The 15,911-nt window shown below is 43.5% G+C and overlaps 1 protein-coding gene across 1 annotated transcript; it reads right to left on the bottom strand.

Annotated features, from left to right (window-relative positions):
* Positions 1-98: 98 nt before the first annotated feature.
* On the bottom strand, positions 99-3,917 carry LOC127656405 (dispanin subfamily A member 2b-like). Its single transcript, XM_052144725.1, has 2 exons — positions 3,515-3,917; positions 99-604 (listed from the first exon to the last, which is right to left on the bottom strand). The coding sequence occupies exons 1-2, from the start codon at positions 3,812-3,814 to the stop codon at positions 440-442; spliced, it is 465 nt and encodes a 154-aa protein (XP_052000685.1). The 5' UTR covers positions 3,815-3,917; the 3' UTR covers positions 99-439.
* Between the last annotated feature and the right edge of the window lie 11,994 nt (positions 3,918-15,911).

Raw genomic sequence — 15,911 nt, 5'->3', positions numbered from 1 at the left:
CAGAGTCCCTACTGAGTGCCCTAGAGGTGCTGTAAACTTTCTGCTGGCAAAATGGCTCTTTCTCCATTAAAAAACATTCAAAAGTAGCTGTGTGTTCAAATAGAAATATTTTTATTGAAGGGCTCAATGAAAGCATAAAATTGACAGCAGATTCATGTCTCATGAGCAATGATAATATAATTTAACAACAAACGTCTGACTTTGATACATTTACTCATACAGTCAAAATTTATTTGGTAACATACAAAAATGTCAAAAACTTTAGAAAATTAATTGCACGAATTACAATGTATTGGATATGAGTAATTCGATTACACATACTGAATCAGTATGAGATTACAAAGCATTTTAAAGCAGAATACCAAATATATAAAAATAAAAATGTTTGAGGCTATATTTGAGGACACTCTCTGGTGTCCAACCATGAAATCTCAGACATTTATGGCGAACCGTTAGTCACTTTGACAACATTAACAACGATGATGACGATATACGCCACCAAAAAAGCAAGGCCGATACCAAGAGCGGCGTAGTTAAGGCTGCGTGCCGTTTTGGAGTCTTTCTCTGCTAATTGTTGCTGTCCAGATGTGTTAGCGTTCCGAGTCTGTGAAAGTAAAAACGAAACCATGTCAACCACTTTTGTTTTTTGAATGATTAGACATTCTGAGGTTTCATATCTCTTGGTGTAAAACACATTAAAGGAAAATTAGACCTCAAATTTAAACCACAGTGTAAAGTGCTTTAATAATGATGAATGTTGAATTTGCCAGAACGTACTCACAGTGGTAATGCTATTATGTGTCTATCTAGATAGAAACACAGTTTCACAAGAGAGGAAATGGAGTTTGGCTGCTTTTGAGTGTAAACAAAGCTGGTGGAAAAATTCTGTATATTTAAACAAAAGCTAAGGGTTGTTTTAAAATGGTTCAGAAGTGATTATATCACTGGGCCTCTTTGGATTCTTTGTAACATTGCATTGACTTCTCTGAACAGCTGGTTAATTATCCTAGTATGATTTCTAATGTACTGATGGAAACACTGGGGCTGAAACAGAGCTGTAACTGCTACATTAGGGTGACTGAAATTATGAGTGGATTTCCCATTTTAGGAGTTATTTCTACTTTATGCAACCCTTAAATATTACTTTCATTGATGTAACTAATTAATACTAATTAATAATTAATAAGGTTGAGTCATTTTAAAACACAAAACATTTTTAAGATGTGCTAGACAGGACATTACAGTGTGTATGCAAATCACCACTCCCTAACATTACATCCACCTTTGTGTTCATAAAGTCTAATTAAAAAACATAACTTCAGAATTTTTCCAGTTTGCTAATTTGTTTCCCATATCTGTAATTATTCTGTCAAGAACTCATTAATTATATTACACTACAACAAAAGTTCACAAATAACTTCCTTGATAAACCTGAATTTGCAAGGAAAGATGAGTATTTGAGATATTTGGGTTAAACGTGAATCATGTGTGCTTTTATAATTGTTCTTTTAATGCGCAATAGAGAAAATTCACTGGTTGCCACAAAGCATTCTTAACAAAGCTGTCACTGGTGGAAGACACCTGTGCCACACCTTGTTCTAAATAATAGAATGTTACCTAATACGGGAACTTATGCTGTTTGTCATAAATGACCTGTTTACATTGTTATGCCAAGTGAAAAATATACAATTGTAGTAAATGTTAAAATAAAAACGGAACCATTATCTGCCAACATGCATCAAACTTCTGTTATTATCATTTGAGCATGTTCATTATAGTGAAGTTATACTAATTAACTTCTTTCTTTTTTAATGCTCACATTTGTGTATGATGTAATTAATGTAATTAATCCAGTAATACATTTTTGATGAGTAATTCACTTATATTTGCTTACACTTAAGTTTCAAAAATGCACTTTTCAAGCACAACATTCAACAACAAAAAAGTTATTAGTATGTGAACTACTATTTAACTTAAAGGGGACATATTATGCAAAATAAATTTTTTCAAAGAATTTTTTTTTTTTACATAATTATGTGTCGCCAGTGAGTAGACAACCACAGTAAAAGACCATCCCCTTGTGTCTTTCCTTTCCAAAATCCATAAAAAACAGTGTCTCCGAATGTGCCGTTCAAATTTGCAGCCCCTTATGATGTCAAAAAGGGGAAAGGTATTACCCACGGCTGGCGAAGAGATCTGCTCGAGTAGCTTAGCTCCGCCCTCATTAAAACCTGAGCGAGCAGCGCACAGTCCGTCATATTTATCTCCTCGCTAGAGCCGCTTGTGCTAACTCGGACTGCTTCATCAACGATTGTCAACACAAGTCTAGATTTGCTTCAAAGCTAAGTATCAAGGATGGATCGATCCCATCTCTCCGTGACCCAGCTTCAAATTTTCAAGTCGTAAATTCTGCACTTTATACATTTATGCATTTGGCAGATGCTTTTATCCAAAGCGACTTACAGAGCACTTATTACAGGGACAATCTCCCCAGAGCAACCCAGAGTTAAGTGCCTTGCTCAAGGACACAATGGTGGTGGCTGTGGGGATCGAACCAGCGACCTTCTGATTACAAGTTATGCGCTTAGCCCACTACACCACCTCCACTCTTTTAATGTTTGCAATTAGGCTTTCTGAAATTGCTTGTTTGCATGTTGCATGAAAAACGATTGTAGCGAAAACAATGTGCTTTGTGTAATGTAGCAACTAGTCCCTTACTACTTTATTCCATAACAATGAAGCTGAAGCTCTGTTTTGGTTATGATTTAAACTGATTGGTGTCCTCCACAGTCCCGCTTGAGTGGTCATGCAACGAAGATATTCCGTATACTAAAACCGGTATTTATATCAAAAACGATTTTGAAACGATATTGGTATTTTCGACAACTATAGCTTGTTTTTCATATTTCATAACTGCATTGTTGTCGCTGGCACCAGCAGGAAAGGCATAGCCCACTTCCAGAAAGGGGTGTGGGGAGCAGCTGCTACATTGTACAGACACTAAAACAGCCCGTTTGGAACAGGGCTACAAAGCAGCGTTATAATGACAAAGTAGAATAAACGATCTGTGAGGTATTTTGAGCTGAAACTTGACAGACACATTCTGGGGACACCTGAGACTTATATTACATTATGTAAAAGGGGGCATAATATGTCCCCTTTAAGAAAAGTGTGAAAAGCCAAGTTAGATCTGAGAAGACTCTACTATCAAATGTTTGCTGATGCCTCTTAGTTTGATGTGTTATCAATGAAATAAATACATTTTAAGTGTGCTTAAGTGTCCAAATGCAGTATCTGACGTATGATAAACCATGATAAAAAAACATGCCTTAATATTTTAATAATGGCTTTTTTTCCCTCATCTGATCTTTGCCTCAGTTTCCTCATCAATACAAGCTATCATTAAATGACATTCAAAGTTCAGTTATTGAAATATTACATTTGATGATTTTCAAAGTCTAGATTATCTTATTTGTAAGACACAATGAAGATGCATTAAATAATGATTACTTACAGAAATGGAGAAAACCAGAGCGGCAATACCCAGAGGTAAACAGCAGCACAGCATGGTAAAGATAGAAAAGCCCAGGTAATCTGGAAGTGGATTGGCCAGTGGAGTGGCAGTCACATACATTGGCTGTACAGTGACCACAGGCTGACCACCTGGAACTCCATATGGCTGGCTTGGATAGCCAGAAGACATGGGATAGCTCCCTGGAGCAGGGTATCCAGCATTGGGGTCCTGGTATTGTGGTGGTGCCTGCTGAGGAATCCCTGATGAATTGCTCTGGGCAGAGTACTTACTGGGGTCCATTTTTCAGTCTACTGGAGTTAGAATTTCTTTGTCTTCCTTGTATTCTTAAGAGATGGTACTCTGTGTTCATCAAATTCAGGCTGTCTGTGTCATGTACCTTGGACTTTTAATGTGATGTGGGTTGTAGGGGAGGAGTGTAAATATATTTAGTGTTTCCACACAGTAGTATAATGTTACTGCAAACATTACCAGTGTTGATTCATTACTGAGACATTACATGTGGTTATGGTTACTATGTCAACATTTTTAATTAAATGCAATACTTTATTGTATAAAACATAATTGAGTGAGAGTAACACATTACTTTGTACTTAAATGGTTGGTTCTATTTAAAAAGGAAAAATATTTCATAATATACTCACCCTCAAATAGTTCCAAACCCATTCTTGCCAAACTTGTGTCTTATAATTATTGTTTATAAAAGAGTGTTGTTTTTTGGCCACTCAAAGTTGTAATTCTGTATACAAAAGAAAGAAAATGTTACTTTATAATACCTTTACATTGACATTCACATCTTTCATTGTTTTTAAACATACAATAATAAACTTTAAAACATTTATTTAAAGTAACAATTATACATTAGAGATGAGCTACAGCTTGCTCACTGGGGTTATTAATACAATTATCATTTAATTATTTATAAACACTATTAAAATTCGTATTTTATCTAAATTACACAATGATGATGAATGGACTTTATAGACATTACAGTTCTTATCGTCGGTTAATGCTAATATTCTGTAAAGCTGATTTGAAAGGATGTGTGTTGTGAAAGGCGCTATACAAATAAAATTGACTTGACTTGACTTGAGCTAGTCAGATACTTTAACCCTTAAATGCATGGGTGTTTTGCCAAATATTATTACATATTCGGTCTTTATTATTACTTTAGTTAACCAGCAAGCATATCTATCACAAAATGGAAATACGAAATGACCAGATAGCGTAAAATTTTCATAACATTTTCAAGATAATTAGAAATAGGATTGAATATATTCTGATATATTTACATTTATAATATAGAACAGGATTCATTACTTCCACACTGAAATTTCATGAGACGCAACTGGCTGTCAAACACATATTGAGCAACACATATTAACATAATCTACACCTAAACTATACAGAAACTACACTTATGTATTTTCTCAGGCACTTTTGGAGTCTAAATAGATGCACAACTTCCATTATTTCCATACACTTTTTATGTTACACTTGCTATAGTATATACATCCACATTGTTGCTTCATCAGATAGCAATGCCAAATACAAATTACTGAGACAATTAAAAGTCAACTACTGAGACATCAATGCCACCTTGAGGAAGAAATAGCATGTATAATATGAATGTGTACACTCATATGGAAAACTGATAATTTAAGAAAATCATCATGATACAGTAGTCATTTGTATTAACATAGTACTATTTTGTACTATTATTGTTACATTATTCAGAACAGATAGGTTGAGGAATAAGACGTGTGGCCATAACTTTGCATCAAGCAAAGAAAATAACTAAGGAGATTACTGAAATCAATGGAATTGGGTTAAGAACTGTCCAACGCCTGATTAAAACCTGAAAGTATAGTGGTGAATCGTCAGCTTTGATCGGTGTTCACTAATATGCTTGGTGAAGTCACATTGTAAAAAATCGTAGAAATTACGGCTTAGTTTAATAGTGAAAGTAAGAGCATTTACACACGCACAATGCGACAAGTCAAGTTAATTTTATTTGTATAGCGCCTTTCACAACATCGTTTCAAAGCAGCTTTACAGAAAATAAGACATTAACAGACGATAAAACTGTAATGTCTATAATGTTGATGAATCATCATTGTGTAATTAGATAAAATACGATTGTTAATCGTGTTTAAAAATAAGTAATTAAATAATAATTGTATTAATAACCCCAGTGAGCAAGCTGAAAGCGACTGTGGCAAGGAACTTGTGGCAAGGAACTTGTGGCAAGGAACTTGTGGCAGGGTGGAGGGCGGGGCCGGGTCGTGATTATACACACACCCGGTCCCTTATTTTTTTTATTTATTTATTTGCACATATAACATTTAAAATACTACTTTACAAATCCATTAACGGAAAAAAAATACAGAAAGAAAAAAACATACTGTGCGGGTGAGAGTGAGAAGACCATGAGGTCTTATAAAACCACCTCCCCAAAATCTCATTAAATGGACATAAAATTACATGATCAAGCAAGACAATACAATCAATACATCAATAATTTTAATATAACAAATTAACAAGATAAACTTAATTATATGTTAACATTTTTTTCAGCTCTCTTTTAAAAGAGTTTAGAGTGATTTTAGTCTTTAAAACGGGGTCTAAATGATTCCAGAGGGAAGGCCCTCTGTATTTCATTGTAGATTGATTAGCTGTAGTTCTACAAAAAGGAAGATAAAAATCTTTACAACGCCTTGTGGAATAGGCATGAACATCCGAAGAATAAATGAAAAAATTATTAAAAGCTCTGGGCATAATATTTGTCATATTCACATACTTATACATAAAAATATTTATGCAATAGATGTTAACATTAAATATTGTCAAGATGTTATATTTTATGAATAGCGGAACAGATGATGACAATCTATTTGAATTACTCATAATTCGCAAGAATTTCTTAGGTGTAGATTATCAGGCTAATAAAGCCTCCGAGAGGGATAAAAGCCGACTGCAGAGGATTGTGCGGCAGAGAGAGATAGTTTACGGACATGTCCGTCATGTGTGTGTTTTTGTCTTTTAAGTTTCTCGTAAAAATATTATTTATATTGAAAAGCTGGTTCTCACCTCCTCCTTTCCATTGAACTTCTTTACACTGGTGCCGAAATCCAGGAAGGACGAGGGATACGCCGTAGTAGAGTTCTCACCACTACCGTCTACCCCAACGGAGCAGCCGCGGCCATCTGCCGGGGGACGAGGAGCCCGGCTGCCTCCCGCGAGGGGTGAAGGGGCTCCTAATCGACCGCCTGGAATGGTCAGTGCCGCTGCCAGGGGCGGAGGATTCCCCTACCAGCTGCTGAAACATGGCGGGGTCTGAGACTGCCAACCGCGAGCGGGGAGGGGCTCGCTGGCTCCCCTACCTGAGAGAACGAGGGAGGAATGTGGCAGGGCGGAGGGCGGGGCTGTGTCGTGATTATACACACCCGGTCCCTTATCAGGCTAATCAAGCCCCACCCTCCACCCTGCCACAGAACACAAAACTCCATAAGATGTTAATTAATGGAGAAAAATAACCTTGACATGAAAAATGACAAGAATTTACACATAGGCGGAGTTTGACATTCGAGCCAGGGGGGGCAAAAAAAAAAAAAAAATCATTGTAGCAGCTGGGACCTGCATGGCTTATCAATAGACCTTTTTCACACTCCAGGTTTTGGAACGCGGAAGTAAACGATTGCAGGGTAAACTTCGACAGCGGTGAATGGGAGATCACAGCAAATATTATTTTCACTTACCCATTTGCCCCAAGACCAAAAGAAAAAATCAACTATTACGTTTGAATGACTTTCCAGAAAAGGAGAAAAATAGAGAGTGGTGGAATAAGACGTTAAAATTTCAGATGATGCCAAATTTACTGTCACTCCCTCAACAGCTTTAATAGAAACCCCCTCACAGCTGTGGTAATTAATTTTTTAACGAATTCCATGGTAATATAACACAAAGCATAATGTTATAAATTTACTCTCAATATTTTAAAAATTAATAAAATAAAATTATTCGTGAGATTTACGCTGCTACATAAGGCGGAAACGCGTCATCGCCGTCTGTGAAAAAGGTCTATTGGGGAACTCAGCACTAGCACATATGGACAAAACAAACATGCTAAATAAACACATATTTATTTTTAACCCAAGAAAAAAACAGTAGGCCTACAATACAATCATATTTGTAAACCGGTAGAACTTCGCATAAACAGCCACATGACTTCGCATCGCATCTTCGTTCGGAACTTCGGACACAATTAGGATCAATGAAATGTGGACCACTTTTGCACTGTTAAAATATTATCTTCATCCAAAACGAAAAGATTTTTAAAGTTTTTCTTTCCTTTTTTCAAAACACATTGTGGTAATGAGAGGGATTAAAAAACAAGTTAGGCCTATATTTCGCATTTTGTTGTACTTCATGAAACACTTAAAACATTTTGAGAGGGAAAAATTAACAGTCACACAATACTCTCCACTTTTGAAACACATTGTGGCAAAGTTATATTTCGCATTTTGTTGTAGCCTACTTCATGAAACATTTGGGACAGCTGTGTTTTCTCCAAGATCATCTTTGTTGGGGTTACCTGCAGCTAGCGCATCTGTGGGCGTGGAGTGAACGTCAGGACTGCTAGCGGTTGCTGCTGCTGATCCAGAGCTGCTCGGTGTTCCCTCCAATTTCACAGCAGTGTCTGTTTGCATATCGTCATCATCGGTTACTGTTGTTTGTGTTGTATCCTTAGATCCCGATGACTGACTATTTGTGTCATTTGGAGCTCGACGTTTTAAAAATCTCGTTATGCCCATATTTTGGTGTAACGAGTCCGACCACATAACTGCGCTATTACATGGTAGCTGAGAATCGCTGGATTTACGTTAGCCTATCACATGACCCAGAGCCCTGATTTTTTTTTTTAACTAAAGCAGTATATAAAATCAGATGTATGACCTACCACCATTTAGTTGTTTTGTTTTATTTAAAATATTTATAATATCTTTTTTTAAATAATGCAATATGTTTTTGTTGAAAAATGCAATTACCGTTTCAGCCACCAGGGGCAATGCTCCTCCCCCGCAAACTCCGCGCATGAATTTACAGGATTGGCTCTAAACAGCTGTGTGGCCACAAGAAAGCCCGTTGTTAGTGAGGCTAATTGGAAACAACTTCAATTTGCTAGGCAGCATAAAGATTTGTCATCAGTGTCCTGTTGTGTGACACTTTCGTGGTTTTGTGTAGCTACATATACATATATAATATATTATTATTGCACTTGTTGTTTTCACAACCTCATATTAACATTTAAGACAATAGTTTATTTGCACTTCCAGAAAAAAATTGACAGATTAAGATCTTTAAAAAATTAAAAAGAAATGTTGACATGTCTCAGAACCTAAAATACTTTGTCCCTCGTACTTTCATGTACATTTTAACCTAAAAACGGTGTAATGTGAGGTAGAGACGTTGAGTCTTTGAATGTTGCTTTGCCCAAAAGAGGACAGTGATCACTCAGTTTCGCTCGATCACTCGGCTTTATAATATAGTCAGAAATAAATAATTATTTACAACCACTGAATAGTAATATCTCTTTGTTCAAACACCAGTCAAAGTGTTGAATACTTTCTTCTCAAAAAGGATGCAGTTTCAAAAAATGTTCCCTCTCGAGAGGTATCTCCTATTGCGTAAGTAGCTTACGCTATGGGAAAACTCTGTTTCTCGAGAAATATTGAAGTCTTTATGTAAAACGCATTGCAGCTGCACAGCAGACAGCAATGAGCGAGGCAGCTCGGTCATTGGCTGTGCTGCGGCAACTTGCTCGAACCAATGACGGGGCGACTCTGAACGCGCGACCAATGAGCGCGCTTCACGCCCGAGCGCTCAGAGTCCGCCAAGATTAGCGTGGCTAAGGCTATATATTAGGCGCCCCGTCATGAGAGTTCTTTAGATTTAATCTCCTTCAGCGAAGACCTTCTCTTCGCTGGATCCTCCGGATTGTTGGAGTCTTTTCGGCCCGCCGTTGACAAGCCTACAGCAGGACTGCTAAGAGGACGCCGGCGCCTTCAGCCGCCTTCGAAGCCTTCTGCTACGCCATCCGGCACGCATCACTGATATCCTTCTTTACTTACAAGTGTTCGCCTCTGCGACGCTTTTGATTTAAGTAAAAGAGCAATTTTCGAGGCGTTGTTCCAAATGCCTTTAACCTGCGCCTCGTGCAGAGGCCCTCTTCCGACGGGGACCGTCACGTTATCTGCACTCGCTGCCTGGGACCTGACCACGCAGAAGCTGCTCTCATTCAGGGCGGATGCCCCGAATGTGACTCCCTGGGCCTCGCCGAGCTGCGCGCTCGCTTTGCCGCCTTCGCCGCAAATGAGCCTGCTTCCACCGTGCTGCCGTCTCCTCCATTCGAGCCGCGCAGGAAAAAGCGCCGCTCACAGAGGCTGCCAGAGCACGCGGAAATCAGTGACATCACGCCGGGCCAGTCCTCGCGTGCTTCACCACTACCCAAGATCTCCCCGCCGCCAGTCCATTTCACGCAGGCGGACCAGCACCCCTCCAACAGAGCGGTGGGTCTCGTCTCGTTCGGCACGTCAGGGGACGACGGTGAAAAGGATGACAGCCTTTCTATTGACGCTGCATCCGACGACTGGCCGGGCTCGGCCTTCGACCCCGCGCCGTCGACATTAGCGGACACGAGCACGGGCACCAGCATGGACTCTGAGATCGTCCGCATCCTGTCCAAAGCCGTGGAAGACCTCGGGCTCGACTGGTCTTCTCCGGAAGAACCCGCCCGCAGCCGGCTGGACGAGTGGTTCCTGCAGGGGCGCCGGCAGGCCCCTCGACAGAGACCCTCCCCTTTCTTCCCCGAAGTTCACGACGAACTCACAAAGTCGTGGAAAGCCCCGCACTCTGCTCGCCTGAAGCCTTCTTTCTCTTCCTCGCTCTCCTCGGTGGACGGCACGAGAGAAAGAGGCTACGAGGGAACCCCGCCCCTCGAGGAGGCTGTGGCCAACCATCTGTGCCCACCCTCCACCGCTGGATGGAAAGCCAAAGCTTCTCATCCCTCGAAGCCCTGCCGATCTACCTCAGCTCTCGCCGGCCGCGCATACGCCGCCGCCGGCCAAGCTGCGTCAGCGCTTCATTCCATGGCTGTTCTGCAGATCTATCAGGCCAAACTTCTCCGCACCATGGACGAGTCTGGACCTGAACCTGAGGCTTTCAAGGACCTGCGCAGCGCCACTGACGTAGCCCTGCGAGCCACAAAGGCCACCGCCCAATCCATCGGCTGGGCCATGGCTAACCTGACTGTCCTTGAGCACCATCTGTGGCTGACGCTAACAGAGATGAAGGACGCGGATAAGGCACCATTTCTTGACGCTCCTATCGCTCCAAGCGGCCTGTTCGGACCGGCGGTAAAAGAGTTTGCTAAACGCTTCACTGAAGCTCGGAAGGATTCGCAGGCTATGCGTCACTTCCTGCCCAAGCGCTCCAGCTCGTCTCAGAGCCGCCAGAGACCGCCTCAGCAGCAGCAGCGAGCCAGGGCGGCGCCTCCCGTCTCCCAGCCAAAGAGCAGACCTGAAACGGACGCTCGACGCCGCTCACATTCTGCTAACCGAAGGAAGCCGCCTGAGCAACGGGGTCCTCGGCCCAAGATCGTGCTGAACCCGGAGCCTCGTAAGTCTTCCTAGCAATAGGAAGAAAAAGAGAGAGTGCGTGTCTCGCAAAAGCCGGACCACTCTCTCTAAAACGTGTGAAACATTACCCAGTCCCCTTACAGGCGGCTGGAAATGTCTGTACAGCAGTCAATGGGCCAGTCACAGAACTCGCTCACCTGCAATCAAATGCCGTTTTAACGGCAACACACAGAAATCACAAAAAGAGTCATTTTCTGCCTGTGTCACTAAGGGGTCACGTGTCCACACTAAAGTGCGCATTCCCACGTATCGATACTGTCCAAACAGTGCCGATAAGCGGGAAGCTTTATGACAGTGGCGCGCATGCCTATTACGATGTATGCACCCCCACCCGAAAACACTGTCCATACAGTTTCAAACATTTCTCCAGCTCATGCTGCGAGCATTTCGGAGATATATTTCGGAGACCCCTGCACTCGGCACTCAACAAGGCTGCTCAGCGCGCGCCCGCGCCTCTGACAGCTGTAAGCTCAGTGTTAGCACAAGGCAATTTGCCGGTGGGGCCCATACGTCACTGCGACACGCCCCCAGCCAGCATTCAGCCCATATCTGTGCGAGCAAAAGCCTGGGAAAAAATCCCTGACATGCCGAAATGGGTTTTGAACATAATAAAACACGGTTACTCACTTCAATTCGCTCGCAGACCACCTCGCTTTTCAGCGGTGGTCGAGACGAAAGTGAGGAGAGATGTGTCACATGTTCTACGCACCGAGGTGCTCAAACTAATAGAGAAGGGCGCTATAGAAACTGTTCCTCCCTCTATGAGCGAGGCAGATTTTTACAGCCGCTATTTTTCTCGTCCCGGAAAAGGACGGTGGCCTCCGCCCCATCCTAGATCTCAGACATCTGAACAAAGATTTAATGATTCGCTCGTTCAGAATGTTAACGACCAAACATATCCTCGCACAAGTTCGCCCGGGATTGGTTTCTATCAGTGGATTTGAAAGACGCTTACTTTCACATTCGATAGCGCCTCATCACAGGCCTTTTCTGAGATTCAGCTTCGAGGGACAGTCATACCAGTACACAGTACTACCATTCGACCTATCATTGGCCCCCGTACGTTCACGAAATGTATGGGCGCAGCACTTTCCCCTGAGACAGCGGGAGTGCGAATACTGAATTACCTCGACGATTGGCTAATCATAGCACAATCAGAGAGTCAGTTAACGACGCACAGATCTTGGATTATCAGCCATCTAGAATGCCTGGGTCTGAGAATCAATTTTGCAAAGAGCGTGCTATCCCCCAGCCACAATATCTCCTTTCTGGGAATAGTGCTAGACTCAGTGCAGATGATGGCGCACCTCTCATCAGAGCGCACGCTCTCTATTTGACGCCTTGCAACATCATTCAGACCGGGTGCGTGCGCCCCGTCAAACGATTTCAAAGGATGCTCGGTCTCATGGCCTCGGCATCAGCTGTACTCCAGCTAGGATTGTTGCACATGCGTCCTCTCCAACGCTGGCTCAAGAGCCGTGTCCCCACTCACGCGTGGCGCTCGGGCCACTTTTTAATCAGAGCAAATCACGGCTGTATAAAAGCCCTGACGCCCTGGAAAGCCGTCGACTGGTATCGAACCGGCGTGAGTCTGGGCGTGAACACACGGAGAAAAGTGATCACGACAGATGCCTCCAAAATAGGATGGGGGGCCCTTTACAAGGGCAGGCCTGTCTCCGGCTTTTGGTCAAACCAGGAAAAGCGCCTACATATAAACTGTCTGGAAATGAAAGCGGTCGCCTTGGCTCTCAGAGCCCTGCTTCCGTACCTGAAAAACGAACACGTCCTGGCCCGAACGGACAACATGACGGTAGTATCGTATATAAATCGCCAGGGTGGACTCAGGTTGAGCTCCCTGCACTCTATGGCCAGGGAGCTCATCTCATGGTCACAGCACCACTTGCGCTCGCTGAGAGCAGCGCATGTGCCAGGCGTCCTGAACCAGGGAGCGGACATGCTGTCCAGAGACAAGGTTCTCCCAGGAGAATGGTCTCTCCACCCCCTGACGGTTCAGTGGTTATGGCAAACATCTGGCAAGGCGGAGGTCGACCTCTTCGCCTCCAGGGAAAATGCGCACTGCCCCCTTTTCTTCTCAAGAGCATGGATGCGCTCGCCCAAGTCTGGCCGAGCCGCCCCTTGTATGCTTTTCCCCCGATCGCGATGCTACCTCAGGTCATCAGTCGGATCAGGGAAGTGAAATGTGCAGTGCTCCTGGTAGCCCCTCTCTGGAAAAACCAGACGTGGTTTCCAGAACTGATGCAGATGATGCAATCTGCCCCATGGCCGATTCCGCTGAGGCTAGACCTCCTCAGGCAGGCCAGCGGGATGATTCTTCATCCCCGCCCGATCTGTGGGCCCTCCATGCATGGCCCCTCAACGGGTTCCCGAGAACCTCCCCAGTGGAGTTTTGAGAACCATCACGGAGGCGCTAGCGCCCTCTACGAGCAGCTTATATGCCCAAAAGTGGAAAGTGTTCAGTGACTGGTGTGATACCAAGAGCTTGAACCCCAAATCGTCGCGAGATACCAAGTGTACTCGCCTTTTGCAAGAGCTGCTGGAGGCGGGCCGCACACCCTCCACGCTCAAAGTCTATGTGGCTGCCATAGCGGCATCACACAATCCTGATAAAGAATGCTCATTAGGAAAAACGACCTAATCATTACGTTTCCTAAGAGGCGTAGGAGGATGAACCCCCTCGCCCCCTCTGTGCCGATCTGGGACCTGGCCACGGTCCTGGACGCACTCAAGAGTGCCCGTTCGAACCTCTCTGAACCGTGCACCTTAAACAGCTCTCGCTCAAAACTGCGCTCTTGCTGGCGCTTGCCTCAGTCAAGAGAGTGGGCGACCTGCAGCGCTGTCATCAAGCGCTGCTTGCCTGGAATTTGGACCTAACGACTGCAGAGTTGTCCTTAGGCCAAAGCACGGGTATATTCCTAAAGTGCTCTCCACACCCTTCAGAGTACAGGTGATATCTCTGGCAGCCTATCGTCCCCAGCGGACTAAAGCGACGCTAATTTACTCTGCCCGGTCAGGGCACTCAGAGTATATTTGGAACGTTCTGCCCCGTTCAGACAGACGGAACAATTATTCGTATGCTTTGGCGGCCGCACTAAAGGTCTCGCAGTTTAAAAGCAAAGAATATCGCGCTGGATAGTGGATGCTATAAGCTGGCTTATGAAGCCAAGGGCCTTCAATGCCCCTTAGGCGTCAGAGCTCACTCTACGAGGAGCATGGCCTCCTCGTGGGCGTGGTCGAGTGGGATACCCATTGAAGATATTTGTGCGGCGGCAGGCTGGGCCTGCGCCGACATTTATCAGGTTTTATAACCTACAGGTCCCCTCATTGCATTCCAACATTCTATCAGCCTGACTGTAGAATGGACTGGAGTATGTATATGCTGAGCATTATCTCCTCCCTTATAGGTCCGTCTCTGACTGACTTAGAGGATTTTTTATGCACATCAATACATAGAAAAATCAGTACATAAGTTATGTGCTTGTGTTTTTACAATGAGCGCCCCACCATGGACCTCCTTGGGGCAAAGGCGCTCTGTATTTTCCCATTATATAGCTCGCCGTTGGCCGGCTTGTTGGATAATCACTTTGCTTTAAGGCTCAGGCATCCGCCTCTGGCTTTATAGAGTGAAGTCAGCACGCACGACGTTTTGCATGGTGTTCCCATAGCGTAAGCTACTTACGCAATAGGAGAGACCTCTCGAGAGGGAACGACTCGGTTACTAACGTAACCTCGGTTCCCTGAGAGGAGGGAACGAGTATTGCGTAAGCTGCCATGCTTGTGCTTGGTCAGTCGCTTCAGTCGATTGAACCTAAAGAACTCTCATGATGGGGCGCCTAATATATAGCCTTAGCCACGCTAATCTTGGCGGGCTCTGAGCGCGCGGGCGTGAAGCGCGCTCATTGGTCGCGCGTTCAGAGTCGACCCGTCATTGGTTCGAGCAAGTTGCCGCAGCACAGCCAATGACCGAGCTGCCTCGCTCATTGCTGTCTATAGCAGTAATAGACTCGAAAGCCGAAACTCTAGCCGCACTGCTGCTCGTGTGATGCACCTGCTACGTTCTGCTGTGTTGCTTCTGCTGCCAATGTGAAAACTCTAATGGGGTGTTCCAGGCAACTTAGATTTTTCCCAACTCCTATTTGAAAATAATGACTGGAACAGCACTCGAAGTCAGACATCTTATGAGAAGCGTCCTTTTACATCATTTCCGAGGTGGAAAATGTACATTTACTGTACATCTTGCCATTGCAGTCTCTAGACACTATCATGATATCACACTTGATTACAATTTCTTCATGCATGCGCAGAGCTCTAGATGGTGCTAGGAAATTTAATTGAGCTTGAAATCATGATCGCCAAGGAGACTGCTGATGTCAAGATTTATAGTGGAAAAGGAGTAATGTTTTGGTCTGTTCTCACCCCAAACTGATTGGATTCAAAAGACATGGATTAAACCACTGGAGCCTTACAAATTACTTTTATGCTGCCTTTAAGTGATTTTTGGTATAGATAGTTTCAAAACTATTCACTTGCATTGTATGGACCTACAGAGCTGAGATATTCTTCTAAAAATCTTTGATTGTGTTCTGCATAAGAAAGAAACTCTTACACATATGGGATTGCATGAGGGTGAGTAAATCAATAATGAAAGAATTTTCATTTTTGGG

The sequence above is a fragment of the Xyrauchen texanus genome, chromosome 15 (genome assembly GCF_025860055.1).
Source record: "Xyrauchen texanus isolate HMW12.3.18 chromosome 15, RBS_HiC_50CHRs, whole genome shotgun sequence".
NCBI lineage: Eukaryota > Metazoa > Chordata > Actinopteri > Cypriniformes > Catostomidae > Xyrauchen > Xyrauchen texanus.
This window is presented reverse-complemented; position numbering and strand designations above follow the sequence as displayed.